Source organism: Mercenaria mercenaria, unplaced genomic scaffold (genome assembly GCF_021730395.1).
Source record: "Mercenaria mercenaria strain notata unplaced genomic scaffold, MADL_Memer_1 contig_832, whole genome shotgun sequence".
Classification (NCBI taxonomy): domain Eukaryota; kingdom Metazoa; phylum Mollusca; class Bivalvia; order Venerida; family Veneridae; genus Mercenaria; species Mercenaria mercenaria.
The window spans coordinates 32,346-48,409 of NW_026463740.1; the positions used below are offsets into that span (position 1 = coordinate 32,346).

Here is a 16,064-nt window from a genome sequence, read left to right on the forward strand (position 1 = left end):
AATATGGTTAAAGAAAGAAGACAACTCAAGTTTGCAACGCGTTTCGTATTGGTGAAAATATAAGTATTACTTTTACATTTCTTTTCTAACCGAGAGGAAGAACAAGTTTTGTTCTTGCATTGATCTTTGGTATGTGCCTTCTTGCAAGTTCTTAGACTATTCAGTATAGTAATCTTAGACTATCATTTTGCCAGACTAAACATTTAATATAAATACGTGCAAGGTGATGTGTTTTCAATATGTAAACAGTTTTCAACATATTAACAGTTTACAAATGCAATTTTTATGATATGTATCATTATAAACAGTTTTCTTATCTGCACGAAACAGAAAGAATATGCCAGCAACATTAATGCTTGTCTTTGTGAAAATGTACTTGAATGTTTATGATTTTGGTAGATTTCTACTCGTCTTTCAGCAAGTGTCTGGTTGTTTTGGAACTTAAAAATGTACACTTTTTTGGTAACGAAAAGCTTTCGGATAATATAAAACCCACAAAATAATCAAAATATAAAAGGAACATATAAATGATCTTGTTAACTTTGAAACTGAGATCTAAAAGCTACTGTTTGATTGCATAAATTGACGGGGTCCTCAGTGCCCTATACATATCATCATGTTAAATGTGATTGGAAACTATTTTCATGTGCGTATCAAGTGGTATTTAGGTAGGTCGGGAGCCAATAGGGCCTAAATTGGACCCCTATCCTTAGACACATCAAAATAATACCAAAATGGAGCTTAGACACAGGCCTTACATTAGCAGTATAGTTATTTAGTAAACTAATTTACTGATACATGAATATGAATGAATATGTAGCATACTCTTAAGACTATTGGTGCATTTTTATGCAAATTCGCAAGGCATACGTACGTTTTGACAACACAAAATGTAAACGGGCTAAGCTTAAAAACGAACGTCGCGTTTTCATTGTTCTATAGTCAAGATCACGTTCAGGGGTCACTCCGTCTAAATGTATGCGCGTGGAATTTCTTTTTATTTTCGCTCTTGGGGAGTCGATTGTCAGCACTTTTTCATCAATTTGAAAATGTCCGGGCTTTAGCATGATATATCAGCGTTTTATCTAAGAACAAATATTTGAACTTGTAATAAAAGAAAAATCCTGCAGGCTGTCTAGAAGTGTCATTAAAAAATGTCTCGGATGTAAGATATTTACGTATTTGAGGGCTGTACATTTCAGAAATATTTTAAAAATGAAATACGTGTTGTAAGTGTTGATTCTATGGAAGCGTCTGACCGAGCGAACGATAGAATATTTGTTAAAATATCTTCAATCTGTGTCTGTTTCATCTCTTCTTACATCTTACACAAAGGCAAGCAAATATCCTCCATATATTCTAGCATATGGTTTGGTTAATTTTCAAATAGAGATATAATGAACAGCTAAAAATTAGAAAAACTCAACAGGTCGCCCAACACGACGACAGAAACGAAAATATTGCAGGCAGGCTCGGTTCGGTTGGGCCTGTTTAGGGACGGTAGTGGAAATGCATGCTACCGTCTACGCCCTCTGTCGCCGGGTTGAGCGGAACTCGACATTTACAATTGCTACATGTATAAAAATTAATTTAGAAACATCCACAGATGTATTCATACCTACTATTTTAATGCATAAATTGACGTTGTCCCAAGTGCTCTCAACACAATATTAATGTGGATTGAAAAGTAATGGGATTGATATTGCATTTATTTGTAATAAATCTGCCTATTTTTCATGGACTACTTTGAACCCTTTTCCTTTAAAAACAACAATATCTATGCATTCGTATGAGATCATTACGTAAAAATACTTCCCTTTGCACTTTGTCCTGCATTTAAATGAAAAAGGCGTTAAATCGTTGTTCGGATTTCACATAATTGTTTTGACGTCAACAATGGAACAATATAGAATTTCACCAAATGTCACCAGTATGTAATGACAACATATTTCTGTGTCTGTGTCTGTGTCTCTGTGTGTGCGTGCGTGCGTGTGTGTGTGTGTTCGGTTTAACGTCTTTTTTTAACATTTTTTCAGTCATATAAACGACGGTGTCTTCTTGTAGCAGTGAGCACAATGCCCAACTTTATAGTGCTGCTTCATTGGAATATCACGCCGTAGACACGTGGCATGATACCCTACTCAGTCACATTATACTGACACCGGGCTGACCAGTCCTAGCATTATCCTCTTAATGCTGAGCGCCAAGCGAGGAAGCTACTAGTACATTTTTTAACGTCTTTGGTATGACGCGGCCGGGGATCGAACCCACGACCTCCCACACTCAAAGCGGACGCTCTACTACTAGGCTACCGTGGTGGTCAACATATTTCTGAAGTCAAAGTAGAAGATTACCATATTTAATTGCAAGTAACATGCAGTTTAATTCCGTCGTGAGATTTATCCAAAACGACATGAAATGTAGCCGAAGGACACACCTGGGACAAACTGCTCCCCTAGAGCCCCTACAGCAGTTGTCAGAATAAGGGCGCTGACCTGGGAGCTATCATGGCCCTTGGAATTATAAACAGGTGTTTCTACACTGATCTGGTTAGTCGTATTTTTAAATGCATTATAGAGATAATTGTGTTAGAATTATCGAACCTTGAAGTCATGTTATAAACCGGAAGTCTCTAGCGAATCTCAGTGTAGAAACTGTAGGCAAAATTTGCCATGTGATAGGAATCAAATGGTAGCTTTGGACGTGAGACATCATCATTTTATTTCTTTGTCCAGATATTAAAAAAAATCTTTCATCAAATTTTATACATTTTCTAGAAGAAAGCATTCCGCGGCCGCCCAAAGCAGACTGGGCTTGCTTGCAAACAGTTTCTGGTCTAATTAGTTTGTTAGTCTGAGTAGAGAAAATTTATACAAATCAATCTACACTACACTTTTCATTATCTTATATTAACTCCGTTGGTGATCATTTGGATTAACTACAAATTAAATCGGCAACATAACTTACGATGGTTCAGGGCATGCATATTAACAGTATGGTTTAAGTCCTAGGCAAGGTTGCTATTTATATTAAGATTTTAAAGAATTAGAAACACTCAGTTCATAAGGTAATCATTAGTCTTGCTATTGAAATTAGGAATGTACTTTTATTTTGCATCATTTTAACAACACTAACTGTATCATTTTTAACAGGTTTAGGCATAGGAAAGAGAGATCAATATCATCTCACCTTTACTAATCCTAACCTCTCAAAAGCGGCCCTCTCTTAAGCAAAAACCTCTCTATAACAACAAAATTTCCCTAAGCTGAAATATACTATCAAATTTACCTCTCCAGAACAACAACCTCTACATAACAGTTGATATTTCCATCTCTAAAAAGGTGTTGCTTTAAAGAGCTTACACTGTAGTTGAAAATATAATACCCTAGTACATTGTGTATTTTGATCATGTCCAGATTAGACATATACTCCCATACTTTACATAGGTCTGACGGTATAGGTCTTGGCTACAGCTGTTTGTTTGTTTGTTTGTTTTGGCTTTAACGCCGTTTTTTAACAGTATTTCAGTCATGTAACGGCGGGCAGTTAACCTAACCAGTGTTCCTGGATTCTGTACCAGTACATACCTGTTCTCCGCAAGTAACTGTGGAGGACGAATGATTTCAGACACAATGTCTTTTATCAAATCGTCACGGAGAACATATGCCCCGCCCGAGGATCGAACTCGCGACCCCGCGATCCGTAGACCAACGCTCTCCCTACTGAGCTAAGCAGGCGGGCTACAGTTGTAGACATAAATCAGGTCAGTTTTGCTGTAGAGATTATCAGGACAGGCCATATCTCGAGATCAATCGGGGTGAGTTTAAGTGCAAGACACTGTGCTATGTTTTGACCCTTTTACATATGGTATGAAAGTTTCAATTGTCACAAACAACATATTATTCCTAGCGTACATTATTTTCTAGGAAAAGTACTATTAGTAATGTTTTTCTCTTTGGAATTGTCAAATGACAACCCCTTTATTTATAAACTAAGTGCATAACAATTTTAAAGACAGGTATAACAAGGAAACATGATTCCATATATATAAAGTGCATATACAATGAGTGTCATTCTTTCATACATGTATTACATGTCTGTCATTATCAACATGCATTGTTCAAAGTACTAATAAACTTGTTAAAAATAGGTTGTTTGATGTTGATATTCTTAGTGTTCTCAAGGCACCTGCTTGCAACATAGTGTTCTAGTCATATCTTCGATCTTAAAAATAAGTTGTATATATACAGTAGGCTATCATACATATAACTTAAGACAGTTAAATGACCTCAGTATACATATATATGTTCGGATGCACAACTTAAAATATTACACTGGGCGATACATAATTTATGATGTACTAACCAATGAGATCAAGAAGTACACATACTAGACAAAAACCGTTTAATGAATTACCTCGAACTGTTGTGCAAATACTTGCTATTTTGATTCAGAAAACAGTACCATGTTTTTCCGAAAATTACTTTTATTACATTTACGTTTTAAAATGTGTTATCCGGATAAAACTGCTTGTAAAAAGGACAAACAGTTATCTTCCTCAGATTTCAGCATGTATGTATTCAGTTTCAAAGTGGCTTTGTTAGCTTACATGTTTATGGCACACTTAGTTATAAAACCATAATTTATATATAGATTAAAATATATACTGAAATATGATTTAAAATGCTAAATTTATTTCATGACGGAAATGTATCTACAAGTGAAAACCAGTCAAAATAGTGAAGATGAGAATGAAAGGGATCGCGCTTATCTCTAATAGTTCTGACTTTTCTTTAAAGTCTCCTCGTACTTGCATTCAGCATTTTCTTTATAAATTCTGGTCCATGGGGATCATAGAGTCCATTATCCATATCTGTGTTTATAGTTATGGAGTTCCGCTTAAGCCGATGCTAGGGGCCATAAGTTGGGTTGCACTTTCCATTACCTCTGATGACTCAATCAAAACGAATCTGCTATTACTAGGCTTGGTTGCATTTAATGTATGCAAAGGATCTTCATCAAGATTTTATTTTCTAACAAAATAAATATGATTTTAGCACATTGGCACAACGACATAAAGTAGCTTTATTTTTAAAGTCGCAAACATACAATGTAGGTCATACGAAGAAGACTCTAGATACCCAACCTTACATAATGCATCAGAACTACCGACATTCCGGAAAACGCTATATGACTTCCTGGCTGATGACCCGCGTAGGGTTTGAACCCACGGCGGTGAATGGGAAAACATTTAAAGATATTCACATCAACTATCGTGTAATAAAGGCACTGTGATGTGATTTAATGAGTTAAGGTTAGTCTGGTGAGCTTTCAATCATACCCACATAAGTTATTTGAAGACTATTCAGGGCATCAGATTTTCCTCCAAGCATTCTATCAAGTACAAACTGATATCTTTCTGACACTACCAACATTCAATAAAACAGACAGGATTTTGTATCAAAAACAGTGCCCTTGATCACTCAGCTAACGCAACGCCATTCACCACATGCTTAAAATAAGCAACTTGGTACTGTATTTCGTAAATTTGTATAATACAGTATAAATGTAGCCATTTTGTATAAACGCGCTTTTACTATTTTGAAATAACTAATTCCCTGCTGAAAAAGGGATCATATGATCATATTGCTCTAAATTGAAGGCATCAAAGTATGCAGAGATCTTAATGTCTGCTACTCCGGGTAGATGGACTCTGCATACACGCTTGAGATGCGTATATTAACTCGTTGTATGCCATGTTTGCATTTTATCTTTAGGAAAGTTATCATTTTAAAACTGATATGTTTCTACGATGCCTAATCTTTAACAGTTTTGTCAAGTGAGTTTAGGCCAATACTGATTCAATAACTGCCCAGTCAAATGTAACTTTTCTGCAGCGCTTCATTGCTTTATGAAGGCGACCCACTGTGGCTTCGTTTGCATTTTTGGAACGCCATTTCAACAGCATTTAGTAGATTTGCATGACAACTTTCTTGTTATCTGCAGATATGTGCTCCATTTCTACTGCAGTCAGTCCAAGCTCAGACCCTAAAAGCTGCCATCCGTCTCCAATAGCTTGTGCAATGGTACTCAGCTCCTTTTCATTAAGCTCACGAGCATTGTCCAAGTGCATATCAGATGATACGTCAACTTGTATAAATAAAGGAAAGATGATTATTGTATCAATGATATTTACACAAAACATTTATACATGTATTTTATCTCAAAATAACAGAACGTAATGCGTAATTATAGTGACTGTCGTTAAGTGCTCATATTACAAAATAAACATATGAAAGATTTATAACTGACCATATTTGGTAAAAATGAGGTTCGTGAGAAACGTGATCATGTTTTGTAACCATCGGTGAACACGCAAATATTTTTAAACAAGAAGCCCATGCCAGCTTTTCACCCCAAGTGCTTTACTGACTTTACTGGCCTTTTACAGAGCAACGACGGTTTGTCACTCAACTGGCTTTACTGACTCGGTAAGTATTTTAAAGCCAAAATAGACGGTTCGTCGTATCACTTGACTTTACTGATTTAAGTAGTCCTTTGGTATATTTTGTTTCCGATATAGTAGCATGAATCGAAATTGTCGGGACGAAATATTTCCCTGCTGTATGCATTTGTATAATTTGGCTTAATATGCAATAGTTTGCAAAAATTCACTGTCTGGTGAACATTTGTTGAGGCTATTATGGGGTCTGAGTAAGTTTTTAAGTGTACTAGTATTTATGTTTATATATTAAGATTATTACATTAAAGCCAAGGATCATTGTAAACCAAAGTGTCTGTTATGTAGGTGAAGCTACTTGATAATTATCTAGTCATCAGGTATATAAAATCCTGAGGAATATTGTTGTAGATATCACGTACTGGACAAGAAGATGAAAACAACACAGGAACAAGTAATAAATCTCCAGCCATTGAGGATAAGGACTGGAAAACTGAAGAATGTGTTTGTCTTTAAATCCTTAAAAACGTGGGGTAGATCCAGAACTGAGGACAATGCCAAAATCCAGAACAAGCAAGATTACTGCATTAAATTGTGCACTGACAGTGTAGCTTTGTTTTACTAATAATTTACAATAGTAAATTGTTTTTAAGAAAATAAATCACTATTTTCGTATGAAATGAAAATAGTCATAATCTAAATAAAAGATATTTACTTTTGAAAGAGGTATGCGATTTAAAATGTAAAACATTACTTGACAATCTATACTAGACATAACGATAGCGAAGATTTACAAAACAAAAACACCTACAGAACCAGTATTTCGTAAGCTCTTTTGTCCGTAATACGTGTTGCGATGCTCTACATTTACATACAACCTCTTCCTTGTCAACAATCTCATCTAGTCCAGATCCATTCTCATTTGAGCGAACTTCGGCATACTGACATCTCAGAAGTGTTTTGATATCGCTTGAACATCTATATTTGTTATGGAGAAACTCCGTAACAAAGGCATTTACTTCTGAACATAAATCAGTGTTTGGCTCATCTTCTATGCTTAGTTTTGTTATCCATATCTATATAACATTGTCAAAGAAATGCACATATAGTGAATGATTATTTTCAAGGTCAAATACACCGAACCCACAGAATATCAGGCGCTTTCCGTTTATGTTTGACAGAGTCCATTTACTGATGCAGGCCGCCAGAAGTTTGTTGAAAACAGCTGTAGGTAGGAATCCAGATGTCGTCGTAAAACACAATTTACTGGTTGATTTCTGATTTTCACAATCAAGGCACGACAGTAGATCCGCCATTGGGCACGTTTTAAGAACGCATGGAGCGAAGTAGTAATCTGTCACCTAAAATATAACTGTTTCATATGACAACGTTTATGTTTTAAGTTCTTCTTACGTCGAGAGTCTTACAACCTATTTGTATGATACAAGTTAGCTATTAAATTGAAGTTTCTTTTTCCTTTTCAGTCTAACTTATTCAATGTGTTTATGAAAAGGATAATAACGTTACAAACAATGAACAGCTTGATATAAGGGATAAAAGAATTATTTATATTCTGACGAGGGGCTTTCAATAAATAATGCAACTTCCGTAATATATTTAAAACATATTAAACTAGAATATTAGCACTTGGAGAACCAGTCCAAAAACAAAACAAAAAAGAATTTCATTTAAAGTCATTATGTAACAGTGGCCTTGCAGATGGTGGCTAAGTCCCATACATCCAAGATCTTGATAAATGCTTTTCCACAAGTAACTTAAATAATTAAATGATTATTAAAATATGGGCAATAAGCACAAAAATAAACCAAAGAAATTGCAATATCTTTAATGCGTTCAACATAGGTGACCTTTACTGCACTGACCGCTTTGTTTGATAAGTATTTGTGCAAAGGAAAACATGGTTACAAGATTATGGCAAACACAAGGTGTCCGTAAAACTGCAATATTTTAATATCATTCTGCAACAATGAAATATACTTCTGCAAGAATAGATTATTTCAGAGATGTTACTAAGTAAATTAAATCAAATGTTTATGATAAACTAAAAAAGTAATTGTTTTACAAAAACATGGCAAAATATTATATATGCAACGGAAAGACATTAATCTTGTTCATTAATGATGATGCTTTTAAATACGAAGGGCTGCAGTTATTCTAAAGCAATTCTTAAATAATATTATTTTAGCAATAACGTCATATATACTTTTAAGAAGTTATGTTATCTCAAAGTGGCAATGAATGATTTATCAGACTCTTAAGGGATTCCCATGGATTTCCCTAAATGTCACACATCAATGCGATAAAGCAAGCTTGACAAAATTAATACTGATTAAGAAAGTGTTCCTGCAACGATATTTAATGAATATGCGTTAATCATAGTTGTATCTATCTAAGACCGTAAAGAATATATAGAAATTGTTGCATTATATATTGATGACCCTGGTAATTAAGGGCAAATTATAGTTATAGATATTAAATTAAGCTATACTGACGTTTGTTAAATTGATTAAGAAATCAAATAAATGTATCATATTCCATATGACTGCAACAGTTGACAATGGACAATTGAATGAACTCCAGTCCAGTACTTACAGACTCTTCATGGGGTTTTGCAATTAATCCTAGCCTCTCCAGGTAGTTCAGCAACAATTCTTTGTGCTCATGAAATACTGAGTTATCCTCTTTATCCCAAACTGCATCTGAAAGGGTATTCTAATGGAAAATAATCTATAGAAATATCGAAATTCTATACACTAACAATACCTATTTAGTTATTTATTGCTACAACTAGACCAACTTTTTAATGTGAGTAAACACATTTTAGTTGAAGAGACTTCGTACAACTAGTAAAACAAGAGGGTCATGATAACCCAGGATCGCTCATCTGAGTAATATGAGCTGCATGTTACAAATGTCAAACTGATGTTAAAATCTTAAGAATTTATTTATTTATTTATTTGGGTTTTACGGCGCATCAACAAAGTATAGGTTATATGGCGCCAAACAGGACTACAAATTTTGGTTCCACATCTCATTTACATCGAAATAAAAACATGAGGTATGGAATCAAAATTTGCTTACCTGCTGGAATCACAGAGTTACTGCAAAACCAAGTGTTAAGACCCTATTAGTCGCCTCTTACGATCATGCAAGGGTAAGGCAGTGGTAACAATTCTTTTCATACACAGATCGTCCCAGAACCTCATGGGGGAAAAAATAGGTAAATAGGTCACATGTCAGTAGGTCAAGGTCACAGTCAAGTAACCCCTAATTATCTGGGCTCATCAGGTTATTATAATTAAATTGGGTAAGAAATATGATCATATATTTTTTTAAGTTATTTGTTCCTATATAACTAATATGAAAATTACGTGACCTCGGGGCGGGGCTTTAGATGGATCCTGGATCTTAGGAAAAGACCACTAGACAATGCCACATGTAAAATATCTAAGCTCTATGCCTCTCGGTTTCAGAGAAGTACATTCTTTAATCGCTTTTCTATAGAACTCTATGTAAATTAAAGGGACCACGGGGTGGGACCATTATTGATCCTACGATCATAACTTGAACAATAATGGTGAAAGTTCACTAGACAATGAAACATATCAAATAACTTAGATCTAGGTCTTCAGGTTTCAGAGAAGAAGATTTTGTTTAATTTACAATATAGTCATATGAGGAAAATAAACCCCGCCCCTTGGGAGTCATTTTTTAACGAAAGAGAATGGCTTGAGCAAGTTTGGTAGAAAGTCACCTAGAAATTATTTCTACAAGAGTTTTTTTTTTGAAATCTGTCTAACAGTTTTTGAGAAAAAGATTTTTTAAGAGTTTCGTTTCGGTTGCCATGGTAACCACAGTTCTAAATGGTTTTAATTATTTGGGCAATTTTGAAAGGGAGCCACCGAAGTGTCATTTCTGTGAAGTTTGGTGTAAATCTGCCCAGTGATTCTGAAGAAAAAAATCTTAATAACATTTACAATATAGCCATTAACGGAAAAAAGCCCCGCCCGCTGGGGGCCAAGTTATTTTACCGAAATAGAACGGCTGACGCAAATTTGGTAGAGGGCCACCTAGAGATCTTTTCTACAAAATATTTTTGAATCCGGCTTACAGTTATTAAGAAGAAGATTTTTAAAGATTTTCGTTTCGGTTGCTATGGCAACCACAGTTCTAAATGGATTTAAATTCTTTTGGTAATTTTGAAAGGGGGCCACCAAAGGATCATTCTGTGACGTTTGATGTAAATCTGCCTAGTAGTTTTGAAGAAGAAGACTTTTTTAAGAATTATTTTACGGACGCATGTCGCACGACCCACGACGGACGACGGACATTAAGCGGTCACAAAAGCGCATCCTGAGCCTTTGGCTCAGGTGAGCTAAATACAAACCAATAAGTCCGTGGGTTAGGATGGCTGACTGGTCAAATTCGATCCATTTCTTCAATATTGCCGACTTTCTACAACAGAACATCCTGGCAGTAATCAAGCTTTTAAAAGCATCTATCAACCACTGAGGATCAAGGACAATGGTGTCGTTTAGCTTATCATCTCTGTAATTAGCAAGATTATAGGTCAATAAAACATTATATTTTGAAAAGTGACTCCATATTGCCCCAGCAACTGTAAATAAAGTAGATACATAAACAAAGTAAAACTTTTTCAACAGATACTGCAAAATAAAATTGCTGTTGTGATGCAAATACGAACATTAAACAGAAAGTTCGGAAAACTACTGTTCAGTAACTAGCATAACACCGTAGACAAATTATCAATTCAGATGGTGAATTTGCGATTTTTAACTTTTCCATTCAGGAAGAAGAAAACGTGACTGTTTTAAAACACTGTGAATACCTGTCCATTCCAGACAAAAACAAATGTTAAGTAAATAAGTTTTTTTTGTTCATATGAACCGGACAATTACTTCTGGTCCTTTAACGTCATTGAATCAATTTAATACCATACAATGCCCATACTTAAGCTGGTGCTACGGAAATATGGGTATGGCACTTGTCATTACGTATCATAAACAGACTGAAACATTTTGCTCGATTGCAATCTTTCTTTCCTAAGATTATTTAGCGGCATATTTTTATGTAACATGATGGCAAAGAAAATAGTATGCTTTATAAAAAAATTAAGGAGTGACCGTGCAACATCCTGATTAACAGTACTGTGTTCTACCCGCTGAGCTAATTCTCCTACCTATACAAGTATATGCAGTACTTGCAAATACATGAAGAATGTGTTTCTACACACATACGAAATTTGTTCCAATAGAATATCAAAGTAGTGTCTAACCACGAGTTTTTCATGATGTCACTTAGCATATGAGACAATATCATTCATATTATACATCATTTTAAAGATATGATAAGACGGTAATATTAACTTTTTAACTTCAAATATATTTGTGATTAGTTTTAAATGCTTCGTAATGATTATTTTTACTGGGTATAATCTTTATTTTGGAACCAGCAAGGTCAAAATTTCAATTTTAATTGATATTGTTGATCGATTGTTCTCAAACATTTCAAATATCTATGATAAACAAAAAAATTTCAAATATGTTCTTTCCATGTTCCAGATTGAAAATTTTAAAGGGAAAATACATGGACGGATATTTCACCTATACCTGTAGTACAGTATATTTCCAGTTTCATGATGAAATCTCAAAAACAGTTCTAGTTCATCCTCTGTTTCTAATGGAACAGGTAAACGGTAGTTCAGATCGCGGAATTCAGATTTTTGAAGAACCTAAAATCAACAGTATATTTCACATAACAAACTAGGACATACAAAGGAAATAACTTTCATTGGAATGTGTGAAACAGACATTGTTCAACTTTATTAACAACTATGGTAGAAATAGAGTTGTCCTACATGGCAGCAGAGTCATAATGAAAATACTTAGAAATGATATGCACAAAGAAAAGATTAAAAATAGTAGTAGTTTTCTTATTTTTACCTATCACCAGGTCTTTCTTACCTTAAGATGGTGTATAAAAAAGGAACGCCACAGTTTAATATATAAACAGGGGAAAACCACTGTGAGTATTATCTGTGGTAATTGTATAAACCATTGGAAATAAATTTGTCTACAGGTAATAAAATTAAATATTAGATCTCGTTGTTTACAGCAGATATTTAGTGAACTAAACTTGAGTATAATACCTTTTCACCCTTGTCTTTTAAATTGTCAGTACTGTTCTCCAGAGTTACCCATCTTGCAGGAATAAATTCTCCCCAGTAACTTTGCCTTGAAGCTACTTTAAAAATGTGTTGTCGCAGCTTTTCAATATTTGTATCAACAATAGAATTGTCTATTCCGAAATCTTCGTCCGTGAGGTGACAGTTTGATGCTTTATCTACAAGCGATTTCCTCAGTGTGTAGAAGAATTCATCTATCATATCTTCTTTCTTTTCCTGTAGTTAAGTATATAATTTCTTGTAAATGTTTTATCAATTTTAAATGAAATAATTTTGCACCGTTTCCAGATTTGTTTTCCATACATTCACTCAACTTCATAGACGCCAGAGCTGTTATATTAAACGACTTGCTTGATGGGTGTTTGTGCAGAAAGCTTTTTTTACATTTTGCGAATTGTCAAATTCGTGCGTTTGACGTCATAGAATCACAGGAGCTAAAATGATAAAGAAAAACTTCTTCAAAAAGTATTTCTTGGAAAAACACGTTTTCAACACTGTTTTGCTTTTCTTCATCTAGCACCTACAAGGATTACAAATCTGTAAACGATGCAAAATTATTTCATTTAAAACAACCAAACACATGCTTCGCTCTTAATCCGGTCATGTTACAAAGTTACAGGACAGTGTATATAAAAGTTATAATGCGTTATCCGTCGATCCTTTATCTTTGTTGCTAAGGCGCCATTGTGTTTCACAAGTTTTCCGTAACTAAGTACCAACAGGATATAAAGTTCTAAATAAAAAAATGTATTCTTTTAAGTTCTCTTCACGACCCTGTGTGACAAAACAGATACTTTACATAAAAAAATAAATAATTCTTACATTGAGAAAAAAGATAAGATGTGACCCAAAGTTATAAATTATAGCCAAAACTCATATAGAATGTTTATTTATCAGGTTTATCATTTCAAAAACTTAAATCGTTTTTTTCATTTGGTTCTCAGACAGGTGTCACAGGATCGACGTTGCACAGGGGAAAATGAAATTCATTTAAGGCAAATAAAACATATACATGTTAACGGCAATCTGTACATTTCGGCCAAACTCTACAGATTTTGTAATATCCATGGACTAAATTTTATTTCTCTCGTAAGAATGTCAGAAGTAATGTCGATGTATTATTATTAATTTCGAACACACTCTACAGATTGTGTAGGAGAATTTTAATGCTAAATATCCGTGCACTAAACTTTTGTTTTCCTCCTTAAAATGTCAAAAGTAATGTTAAGTTACGTTTGTAACATTTAGTACTCTTTAGCTAGTCTACACTTCCCATAATTCCATATACCTGATTATAACATAATAACATTCCCGCCACTGATAGCCCACACTTCTGAGATGTAGATTAAACTATATAGACGCACTTCTGGTGTTGTTGTCTTTTGACTTGATTGTCATTATAGTTTAAACACACAAAATATTGCAACGTTATTCATTTTTGTTGCCTTATATAATGTGCAACCCTACGATCTACAGACAAATCCAGCATCAGTACCACTACCTAAGTTAATTAACTAATAGTAATAAAAATCCAGTTATCATGCTGGGTCAGCAGTGCTATTTCTGGGTTGCTATATGAAATGTTCAGGCCATATGTGCACACTGAGATAAGGATCGGAAAATAATAAATAATATAGATTTATTTTATAACGACCATAGAAGATATGTTCAAAGAATAACTGATATCAAAATGAGATATTATGTAGGAAGATGTCAAACAGTTAGAAAAGTATTAGAAAAATAGAATGAGAAATTACGTGATTCTAATAGAATATGTACGAAAACACTTTATTGAGCTTCAGCTTGTGTATATGATTTGATTTAATTGAACTTGAATGAAATAACAGACCTAATATATATTTCTTAGCCTTATGGACTGATTATTTATTTCTTAAAAACACATTACATGGATAAAATTACTTCTATTATCCAGTTTACCTGTTTTGTACGCTATACAAATTTACAAGAACCTACCCCGTATGAGCGGTAAGCATAAATATACGAATATCAATCCTAAAACACACATAAGAGACTTGGATGAGATTAACCCATGGGGTAACCTGAAACTGGGCACGAGCCCTTGTGAGGCATTCTGAACCATCCGCACCCCGCCTCCCATAACTTCATGGCATTCAATTTTACGATATAGTCATATTGCGTAAAATTTAGTTCAATAACCTTCACATCTACTTGTATGAAGGCTCTCCAAATTCATATAAATCAGTCAGTCAATTAGTCAGTCATTCTACTCATCACATATTCATTCAGAAAATTATTGATTTGTACTTAGGTCAATCTTAATACTTTTTATTTCCCATCATTTGTAGATTTCATTATCTATCATTTGTAGATGTCAGTCCGCCAGACAGTTAATCATCTATTTATATTCATTTAATTAATTTTCGAAATATTCATAAAATGAGTCATTCATTCACTCAAACAATCAATAAGTCATTCAATCAGTCAGTCTTATATTATCTTATATACATTCCGTCATTTTATTCATACTTTCATTAGAATATAAGAGCATAGTTTACCCTGATAAATCAAACATAAAAAGGGAGAAAGTTTCTAAAAAGGCTTATAGCTTCCTACTCGATCATCTATGTTTGAATACTTGTTAAACTGTAACAACTGTAATTATATCAATAAATACTGTTAAAACCAAATATTAAAATATGAACCATTCTTTTTATTCAATTCATATCTTTTTATTCATCGCTTTTGTACTTCTGTGTGCCCACCTCGGGGATAATCTGGGTCCCTGATACATAATGTTAAGGGAGGTGTGGGTCTCCGACCAGAGCGTATAGTTCAGAATGCCCCACAAAGGCCCCTGTGCCAAAAGAGCTGCAAACTCAATGTTAGTATGTTTTACATTTCCGGATAGTTTTTGTTTCGGATACTTGATTGTACTTCCAGTGTAAGACTAGTGTTTTACAGTCTTTATTAGTGGTATATATAGTGTTTAAACAAAGAAACAATAGTGTCCAAAAAACGGTCAGTTCTCACTTTTGATCAATAACTTTTATTGGGTTTATAACCAATGAATTTCGGAATTCATACCGAACCACCATATTTATCAAAAGGGAATACCTAGAATTTTTGTCAGTGGCTGAGATGTATGACATATGTTGTTCAATGCCAATAGAATGGATTAAATCTTCTGAAAAAAATTGAAAATAACACACAACGGTTTAGAAATGATATTAAACAGATGACAAAAATTGTGTTATCTTATAAATAACATAACTACATAATTAATGTTATCTTATAAATAACATAACTACATAATTAATTATGTTATTTATAAGATAACACATTTTTTGTCATCTGCTTAATATCATTTCTAAGCCGTTGTGCGTTATTGTCAGTTTT

The 16,064-nt window shown here is 34.0% G+C and overlaps 1 protein-coding gene across 1 annotated transcript; it reads right to left on the reverse strand.

The window, feature by feature from the left end:
• Nucleotides 1–3,952: 3,952 nt before the first annotated feature.
• LOC128545967 (probable serine/threonine-protein kinase roco4) lies at nt 3,953–12,895 on the reverse strand. Its single transcript, XM_053536196.1, has 6 exons — nt 12,651–12,895; nt 12,112–12,233; nt 10,869–11,029; nt 9,074–9,180; nt 7,272–7,821; nt 3,953–6,150 (listed from the first exon to the last, which is right to left on the reverse strand). The coding sequence occupies exons 1-5, from the start codon at nt 12,885–12,887 to the stop codon at nt 7,537–7,539; spliced, it is 912 nt and encodes a 303-aa protein (XP_053392171.1). The 5' UTR covers nt 12,888–12,895; the 3' UTR covers nt 3,953–6,150; nt 7,272–7,536.
• Between the last annotated feature and the right edge of the window lie 3,169 nt (nt 12,896–16,064).

What these genes read in the sequence shown, in the direction of transcription:
- LOC128545967 (XM_053536196.1), bottom strand. Translation starts at nt 12,887, where the DNA reads ATGATAGATGAATTCTTCTACACACTGAGGAAATCGCTTGTAGATAAA. An exon ending in GGAAATATACTGTACTACAG is followed by an intron (nt 11,030 to 12,111) that starts GTATAGGTGAAA and finishes TGCTAATTACAG; the next exon opens with AGATGATAAGCTAAACGACA. An exon ending in CAAAACCCCATGAAGAGTCT is followed by an intron (nt 7,822 to 9,073) that starts GTAAGTACTGGA and finishes GTTATATTTTAG; the next exon opens with GTGACAGATTACTACTTCGC.